Genomic DNA, 9,780 nt, shown 5'->3' with positions numbered 1-9,780 from the left:
CTAGAAAAGGGGTATCCTTTAAAAGAAAAAAGTAGTTGTTTTATCTAGTGTCCAAAAAGACATAAAAAGGAGAGCTAGATAAATCTCCTGCAGCAGAGGATTCCCACAGCTCAGGTGCCACCACTGAGAAGGCCGTGTCAGTCATGCCCACCAAGAACACTTCAGGTGGTGAGGAAACAAGGAGTGCAAATGTGGCATACCAGCCTCCTCTGAGGAATAGAATGCGTGAACTGGTTTCTGTGGCTTGTATGCAGCTAAGTTCTACTCAGAGTAAACCCATTAAAATTGATTAACCTTGCTTTAAAAGGTAAAGGTAAAGGTACCCCTGCCTGTACGGGCCAGTCTTGACAGACTCTGGGGTTGTGCGCCCATCTCACTTAAGAGGCCGGGGGCCAGCGCTGTCCGGAGACACTTCCGGGTCACGTGGCCAGCGTGACAAAGCTGCATCTGGCGAGCCAGCGCAGCACACGGAAACGCCGTTTACCTTCCCGCCAGTAAGCGGTCCCTATTTATCTACTTGCACCTGGGGGTGCTTTTGAACTGCTAGGTTGGCAGGCGCTGGGACCAAGCAACGGGAGCGCACCCCGCCACGGGGATTCGAACCGCCGACCTTTCGATCGGCAAGCCCTAGGCGCTGAGGCTTTTACCCACAGCGCCACCCACGTCCCTAACCTTGCTTTAAAAAAGAAAGGTAAAGGACCCCTGACAGTTAAGTCCAGTTGCAGAAGACTCTGGGGTTGCAGCGCTCATCTCGCTTTACAGGCCGAGCAACGCAAGCTCACCCCGTCGCAGGGATTCAAACCGCTGACCTTCTGATCAGCAAGCCCAAGAGGCTCGGTGGTTTAGACCACAGCGCCACCCGCGTCCCTTAACCTTGCTTAGGCATGCCTATTAACTTAAATGGGCCAGCTCTGAGTAGGGCTACCATTGGCTACAACCCTATGGTTCAGGTCCTTGCCAGTGTTCATACTTGATTTCTGGGATAATATTACATACAGAGTTAAGCATCTCTACTCCTTCAGGGAACACTTCCCACACTCCCCACATGACATGCGCTCTTCCTCTGGGAATCCATGCAGATTGGGCCCACAACAAGAGTGGGTGACAGCAGTGAGGAAGACACTGGCATGTGGCGCCAGGACACCCCCCAACCTCTCACTCCACCCCCCCACCCCCAAAAAACCCCTTGGCACTGAAACCGTGAGGTTTCTATAAGATGCCCTTGAAAACATTCCCGGTATAACAGCACAAAATCAACATGTTTAACCTTCACTGAGCAGAATCTTGCATTTAAAAACGAAAGCGTCGTCTCCTGAACTGCACTGATTTCAGAATTTGAAACAGACTAGGAAAGAGGCTAAGTTTCTAACAGGAGAGCATTCCCCGCCACTGGGATCGGTGGAGAAGTGTGCAGCCATTTATTCCTCTCTGTGCCTTCTGGGCAGGAATAAGCTGCTGACTACTGTCGCCGCAATGGCCACGAGGCCTACGCCAAAGAGCCCTACTGTGCCAGCAACCAAGGTGTCTCTCACCTGCAAACAACACAGAAGGGGAAATTGTTAAGCTGTATAGGCCTCTAAGATTTTGCTGGGCTACCTGCCAACATTTCTCCAGTGAAAATAGGGCCGTCGTCAATAATAATAATAATAATTTTATTTATACTGCGCCCATCTGACTGGGTTCCCCCAGCCACTCTGGACAGCTTCCACTATATATAAAAACATAATAAAAATGAAACATTTAAAAACTTCCCTATACAGGACTGCCTTCAGATGTCTGCTAAAGGTTGAATAGTTACTTATCTCCTTGGCTCGGGGTTGCATAACTCCACACCCTCCGATGCAAACAGGGACGTCCTAAGGAAAAGAGGGACATTCCAGGATCAAATCAGAAACTGGGACGGCTTCTGTAAATCCAGGACTGTCACTGGAAAATAGGGACACTTGGAGGGTCTGCTTAGGTTGATGAGCATGTTAAGATACAGTTCAGCAAGATCTAGATGGTTCGGAGTTTCATTTTGCTGTGTGTATGTGGCTTTATTTTCAGATGGAACACACCGGAACTCAGTTCCAGCACCTCTCAGGTGGGCACCATTGCCATTCTAAGAGAACAAGGGAAGGCGTTCATGGTGAGTTCCGGCACCTCTTTTTCTAGAAAAATAACACTGTTATATATATATGTACAGTGGTACCTCAGGTTACATACGCTTCAGGTTACAGACTCCACTAACCCAGAAATATTAGCTCTTCAGGATGAGAACAGAAATCGCTTCAGGATGAGAACAGAAATTGTGCTCCGGCAGCCCGGCGGCAGCAGGAGGCCCCATTAGCTAAAGTGGTTCTTCAGGTTAAGAACAGTAACAGGTTAAGAACGGATCTCCGGAAAGAATTAGTACTTAACCTGAGGTACCACTGTATGTGTATGTAAATAAAATCCTATACGGTATCCTAGATGCACCACAGTCTGCAGTGACCTTCATTCCAAGAGAACTGAACTCTGCATATGCACAGGAAATTCTGGAGTCCCTAAGCTGCTGAGCAATTGGGGAACATGCAACGTCATTCTCATTACAGCTGCTCCAGGAAGAGTTTTTACAGCAATACATTAGGAGAAAGGGGTTGATAAGATAAGCTTTTTTCCCTGAAGGCCACAAAATTGCTCTGCCCTTTCGAAGCAGTGAGACTTGTGCTTCTCTGGCACACTGCAGACACAGCTGTGGCCCATCGATACGCACCTGGTCGCTCCTAGCCATGCCGTAGCGCAGCCTGGTGACAAAATGTTCGCAGTTCTCGCTGGCCAAGCTGTAGCGGATTTCTTGGCCCAGGAGCGCCTCCGCCTCCTGAACGATTTTGTTTGCCGGGAGCAGCTCATATTTCTGATCGTATTTGTTGTTGATGCGGCAGGCATCGTCCCCGACGATGCTCCACAGGAGTTCCTTCTTCACCACGGCTTTTTCGGACAGGGCAGACATCAGGCTGGAGGTGCTGGCCTGGTATAAGTCATCTTGGAAGACACAAAGGGAACATCAGTAATGCAGTAGGCCTGTTTTTGTACTCCTCTCTAGCCTCCTCTCTAGGGAAGCGGGTGGCGCTGTGGGTAAAACCTCAGCGCCTAGGGCTTGTCGATCGCATGGTCGGCGGTTTGAATCCCCGCGGCGGGGTGAGCTCCCGTCTTTCGGTCCCAGCTCCTGCCCACCTAGCAGTTCGAAAGCACCCCTAAGTGCAAGTAGATAAATAGGTACCGCTTTATAGCGGGAAGGTAAACGGCGTTTCCGTGTGCTGCGCTGGTGCCGGCTCGCCAGAGCAGCTTCGTCACGCTGGCCACGTGACCCGGAAGTGTCTTGGGGCAGCGCTGGCCCCCGGCCTCTTAAGCGAGATGGGCGCACAACCCTAGAGTCGGACACGACTGGTCCGTACGGGCAGGGGTACCTTTACCTTTTACTAGCCTCCATTCAGACAAGCACGAGGCATGATCAGAGTTCAAGGACACATTCCAGACAGGAGGGTGTGGAGCAAGGCTGGTGAAGGGTGCTAAGGGCCAGGTAAAGAGGACTGGAGGGCCACATTTGCCCTGCTCCTCCCGGATTTGAGTTTCACCAGCCTGTAATAATATAATGCATTGTGATATCCAATATCTTTTACAATAGGAATCATTTAAAGAAAGGATCCTGCCCATTCAAGTCCACTCTTCTTCAGAATTGACAGTCCTTGCGCTACCTGACTTTGTTCGCCCACCTTCATTATTCAAAATCACCCATGTAGTTATACAGGATGTGCTTTTTAATACACAAAACCAGAACTAGAAGACTAGCTGTGCCAAATGCGATCCTATAGGTCTGGTTTCTCAGCAAAAATATAAAAATAAAAAGACCACTAGCCGTCCCCCTTCACCCTCATCACCCCAAACAAGAAAGTCTGGAGGATGCAGCCCTTTTAAGGTAGGATTAGAGTGGAGATACTGTTTCACCCCAAGGGCCACATTCCCTTCTAGGCAACTTTCCAGGGGCCACAATGCAGAGGTGGGTGGATCCAGAGGCAAAAAAAAAAAGGTGGAGCAACAAATGTAAATTTTACCCTCTCTGGGCCACATCCCTCACTGGCCAGTGTGGTGTAGTGGTTAAGAGCGGTGGACTCGTAATCTGGTGAACTGGGTTTGCGTCCCCGCTCCTCCACATGCAGCTGCTGGGTGACCTTGGGCTAGTCAAACTTCTCTGAAGTCTCTCAGCCTCACTCACCTCACAGAGTGTTTGTTGTGGGGGAGGAAGGGAAAGAATATTGTTAGCTGCTTTGAGACTCCTTAGGGTAGTGATAAAGCGGGGTATCAAATCCAAGCTCTTCTTGCTTCACCTGCTCCTTGAGTGTTTTCTCTGGGCTTAAATGTGTCCTTGAACTCTGTTCATGCCCAGAGCCGTAGCTAGGGGGTGGCGAGGTGGGCCCCTGGCAGGGGCGCAGGTGATGGGGTGGGGTGCAAAATCAGCTAACAAATATGTCTATAAATATAAATACAGTCATACCTCATGTTACGTCCACTTCATGTTACGTTCTTTCCTGTTATGTCCCACGGCGACTCAGAAATACCGGAAAGGGTTACTTCTGGGTTTTGCCGCTCACGCATGTGCAGACGCGCAAAATGACATCACGCGCATGCGCAGAAGCAGCGAATCACAACCCGCACATGCGCAGATGCACTGCTGCAGGTTGCGCTCTTTTCATGTTGCGAACGGGCCTCGCCTCCAGAATGGATTCCGTTCGCAACCAAAGATACCACTGTATCGATTATTGCCTCATAAGAAATGGTTTTAAATAGAGGGTGAATTGAATGGGGGGGGCGTTGGAGGAGAGGCGGAAAGAAGAGCTAATTTGTCCGTGGGTAGGGGGCACAATCTGGATGGTTCTGCTGGGGCACAAGAGCACCTAGCTATGGCTCTGTTCATGCCCCCTGTTTGCCTGGTTGGAGGGGAGAGAGGGGTGTGTGTGTGTGTCTGGGCCCGATTGCGTGGCAAGGTGCACACCTCTCTAGAAACAGCCTCCTCCGGACCCAGGGCCCTAATCCAGCACTTGTGAAAAGCCCCGCAGCTTTCTGTGTTGTGAAAATGTAGCCAATAATATCCATCTTGGCAATGCCCAGCATAGAGGCACAGGATCAGTTGGCAATGCCGGCAACCGTAGACCCTGCCTGACTTGGCCGTGCACCCGATACAAGCCTGAGGACCTTACCTGAGGGAGCCAGGTGGATCACGTAACCGGAACCCACGTAGATGGCCCAGTGCTGGTAGCCCACACGGGAAATCTCTATCAGGTCTCCAGGCTTCGGCTCTATCTGTCGAGAGAGAATCAGAGAAGCGAGTGCCAGGAGGGAGCTGGTGTGATAAAGGAGTGTAAATCAGCAAGGTGGCAATGCACGCAGGACTGTGGCAGGAAACCGAGGATGCCAGGAAACCGGGAATTATGTTCTCATGTGGTGTAAATATGTACAATTTTTGGGGTAAAGGGTGTTTAAGGAGATAACAGAAATCACTGGGTTAAAGCTGACCGAAAGTCCAGAGGTAGCATTATTATCAATTTACGGTGGGGTGGGTGGAAGATTTGCAGGCTATGAAGGGCTTGCTCACAAATTTATTGACAGCTGCACGAATTATTACAGCCAGGAAGTGGAAGGGGCAAGCAGAATATAAATTGGAAGAATAGTATAAAGAAGTGTGGGATACAGCTATTAATGATAAATTAACATGTGCCATTAAGGTAAGGCAGGGAATATGCCTCAAAATAATGATTTTGAGGAGATATGGAAGGTGTTTGTAGAATTTGTACTGTTAAAACGGAAAGGGGTCAAACCATCGCAAGAGATGTTGAAATTTGGGGAGGTTGGATAGTTACAACGGAATGGTCCCGGTGGTGGGGTGCACATTTTTATTCTTATTTATTTATGATTATTAATTTGTAAATAAAAAAGGACTGTGGCAGGAGGGCAAACGTTGAAGAAAGCTTTGTGCTGGGATTTGATTAGATGCTAGGAGAGGATATATTTATTAGATATTATCCTTCCTTCCTCACGTTAGTGAGTTCAACAGAGTGCCATCCCTTTGCAGCCCTGTTTAGGGGAGTTTTTAATGTTTGATGTTTTATTCTGTTTTTAATCTGTTAGGAGCCGCCCAGAGTGGCTGGGGAAACCCAGCCAGATGGATGGTGTATAAGTAAATTATTATTATTATTATTATTATTATTATTATTATTATTATTATTATTATTTTATTATGAAGAATCTGAATAATAATAATAATAATAATAATAATAATAATAATAATAATAATTTTATTATTTATATGCGACCCATCTGACTTTTTTGCCCCAGCCACTCTGGGCAGCTTCCAGAAAAATATAAAAACGCCATAAAACATAAAACATTAAAAACTTCCCCATACAGATAGGCTACTTTTAGCCTTTTAGTTTTGGTAATCCAGGTCGCTTTAAGGCAGACTGGATTTTCCTGCTATTAGCTCCTTTTCTCCCCCTTAAAATAACAATCACACACAAACAGTTTGCAAAATGTAGAAATAACTTTTTCTCACTCAGTATATGTCTTGAAGAATACCAGAGATAGCAGCTAGGTGCAGGCAGGCTTAAAATGCTAACTGAGTTCCTAAAACATACTAAGTCTATCTTAAATACAGAGTCTGAACTGGGGCTCAGAATTACAGGTGTCGTCATGGGTGTCCAGTGCCACGCACCACGGCCTGATGTCATGATTGACATTTTTATGCTGCTTTTCCGTATAAAAACATGCTTAAACCAGCTCACGACAGAACCGCTAAAATTCAGAACAATGCATCATTACAATAACCCTCACATACTAAACCATTTCACAACATGACGCAATAATCCCCAAAAAAAAAACCCAATTTGATTCCATGTGTCAAATCGAAAAGCCCTGTCATTTAAGACACAGTAGCGCCTTTGTTTGTGTGTGTTTTGCCAGAGTCCGATGAACTAGAAACTTATCATTTAACAGCAAAAACAGCAGTCACTTTGAATGTCCAGAGGCCTGTCTGGACGCTTTGCTAGGAGTCGAAATCCAACCTTGAACAGCATAATCCCTGAGGGCACCCACAGACGGCTATATTTAACTCGGCCGAGAGATGACAGAGAGACGCTTCAGAAGCGGCCGTGCTCTGTGACACACCACAATGCGCACCAACAGAAATGGCCGGAGCAACAGCAGAGGCATTTCAGCTTCCCTGTCAACTGCAGTCGCAGTTGGTACTTACATAGCCAGACATCTTGAGGAGCTGCAGGCAGGCCGGCCCGGACGGATACTCCACCCTCGCCAGCAGACAGTGGCTTAGTTTAGCGATTGTGGACAGCTGCAGGCAGGGCGGGGTGAAGGCTCTAAATCGCCTTTGCGCTGGAAGGGGCCTGGGCTGAGGGTGTTGAAAGGGGCAGAGGCAGGCATCCCAGAGGGACCGGCTGACTTGCCAAAAGCCAAAGCCCAGGAAACTGGAGGAAGCCTCTCATTAATTTTCTTTTCCTTTTTTCAAAAGGTGCAATATTTGTGTTTTGCCAGAACGTGGGCCCCGCCGACGAAAGGGCAAAACTTTCCCCTGGATTTCTCATGCAGAGGAAAGGTACAAAAACATACACAGAGAGGCTTGTAAATAGGGCATTGTTTGCAACCATCTCTGGCTGCCTACATGCCATACGTTGAAAAGGCCGTCCCTCCCTCTCACCCGCCAAAAAGAATTGTGGGAACTGCAGTTTTAAGGGTGCTGGGAATTGCAGGTCTCTACAGTTCCCGGGATTTGGTGTGTTCATGTACATCGATGTATCACAAGTTGTGCTGCTGTTTAAAAATCAAACAATCAGTAATTTTTAAAAGGATGCAGACCTTGGCATAGTCACATATTTTTCGGAGAAAATACTTTTGAAATACTGGCTACATGCACACCATACATTTAAAGCGCGCACACACACAAACACACATGAATACTGGCCAGTGTAACGTGCTCTGGGCTCATGGGAGTCAGAATAATTATTGTTGTGTACATAGCCTACATCTGTGAATGCTGGCATAAATAAGGCCTTGAAGACCCCCTCTCCAACTCCCACAAAAGGCAGGCACCTTGACTATACTGTTTTAGATGCCTGCTGAAAACTTGTTTGTTTCATCAAGCGTATCTGTAGACACATGATTTAGGTACATTTATTTTAAATGCTTTAATAACGGAGGGGTGCGAGGGTGGATTTACACACACACACACAACTTCTTCTCTATATAGCTGAAAACGTGCACAGCATGGAGATGTCTGTGTGTGTTGTGTTTTGAGCAAGCGGTTAATAAATTTCCTAAATAAATAATCCACCAGTCCAGCCATTTTATATTCATGGCATTATTTTACTGATCTCACTTATAAAACATTAGAAGAACAGCTGGTACAAAACGTACAGTAAAAAAGGAGCAGAGTGACAACATCGCTGTTGTTAGTGTAGCAACGGGAAAGCTTGCTGCCCTGTTACAGATTGCAACGTGCATTTTAAAAATCACTTTTTGTTGTTATTCATTTTGAAGGTTTAGACTCTCGCCTCTAATCAACGGGTGCCCAAGGTGGCTTTACAGGTTGCAGCAATACAAACACCAAACCCTCCCCTCCCAAACCCTTCGTCCTCTGGGTGATGGATGGCTCCGTTCTGTAGTCCCAGAACAACTGGCAGAAAAGTTAAGGGAGGTCAGACCCTCCCTGCATCTGCTCCTTCTCTGGACCAGTGGAGGAGGCCAGACTGACCTCTCCTTGGATGTGCTTTTTGGGAGGCATCCCTTCTGCTCTGTCGTCCATCATCCTCTCTTGCAGGGACAGGCAACTTGTAGGGGTGGCTGGTACCCACTGGGATTGGGTGGAAGGCAGGGAGCCCAACAGTAAGGTGGCACCAGAGCCAATGACGGGCACAGCCAACGAATTCTACTTTCGTCCCCATCCTCCTCCTCTCCTCCCTGCTGAGTTCGACAAGGTGCAACACTGAGGAGGAGTTGGGCAACTTTCTGGATTGGTCGTCAGGAAGAAGGCAGACAGGTGAGGGCTAGATGAGGGCAAGCTGGGGTTGGGGGGGCAGTGCCTCATGTGCCCAAATGGAGCAGACTCCACTGCCAAGAGAGTCCTATGTGACTCTCAGCTGAATTTCATGTAGCTGGAGGAGTCCCAAGGGAGAGGGAGAGGCAGGGAAATGGAAGGAGGAGAGGAGACAAGCCCTCTGCAAGCGACTGATTCAGACCAATGGGAGAAGTAATTTATCTCCCAGGCAGTTTGCTTGGATATGTCAATTTTTGGTTGCTGGCTTCAGCTCCACCCTCTGCCAGTATGTGGCCCCTGACAGGTTATCCCTAAGGAAATGCAGCCCTTGGCAGAGAAAAAAGGTTGCCCCCACCCCAATTGTGATTTTACTAACGTATTATCATTAGCTACACAATAAAGCTGACTGATAGCAGCTCCTGGAAGATTCCCTAAAAAGATGTTAGGCAGGCCACTTTCAATGGGCATCAGAAACTGCATGTTATAAGGAGAGATAAAGAGACATAGCATAGGGCAGGGGTGGCCAGCTTCCAAGAGACTACGATCTACTCACAGAGTTAAAAACTGGCAGTGATCTACCCCCTTTTGGGGGTTCACGTAAAAGTTGCTGAGCTTCTTTAGGGAAGAGGAAAGCGACATTGAGCTTTTTTTTAGGAAGGAAAGCCCTGTTTTTGGTGGTTCAGGTCATTTTAGGGGTGCAGGGCAAAGATGTTGAGCTTTTT

The 9,780-nt window shown here is 47.7% G+C and overlaps 2 protein-coding genes across 2 annotated transcripts in view; both read right to left on the bottom strand.

The window, feature by feature from the left end:
* LOC128403931 (dual specificity protein phosphatase 10-like) overlaps nt 1–9,780 on the bottom strand; it is a 259,214-nt gene that overhangs the window by 105,587 nt on the left and 143,847 nt on the right. The window lies entirely within an intron of this gene.
* On the bottom strand, nt 689–7,824 carry LOC128403939 (phospholipase A and acyltransferase 3-like). The gene is made up of 4 exons (XM_053369134.1): nt 7,265–7,824; nt 5,217–5,319; nt 2,735–3,003; nt 689–1,532 (listed from the first exon to the last, which is right to left on the bottom strand). The coding sequence occupies exons 1-4, from the start codon at nt 7,274–7,276 to the stop codon at nt 1,419–1,421; spliced, it is 498 nt and encodes a 165-aa protein (XP_053225109.1). The 5' UTR covers nt 7,277–7,824; the 3' UTR covers nt 689–1,418.

Source organism: Podarcis raffonei, chromosome 16, assembly GCF_027172205.1.
Source record: "Podarcis raffonei isolate rPodRaf1 chromosome 16, rPodRaf1.pri, whole genome shotgun sequence".
Taxonomy (NCBI): Eukaryota; Metazoa; Chordata; class Lepidosauria; order Squamata; family Lacertidae; genus Podarcis; species Podarcis raffonei.
Note: the sequence above shows the minus strand (reverse complement) of the source record. Positions and strands in the feature narration are given on the sequence as shown.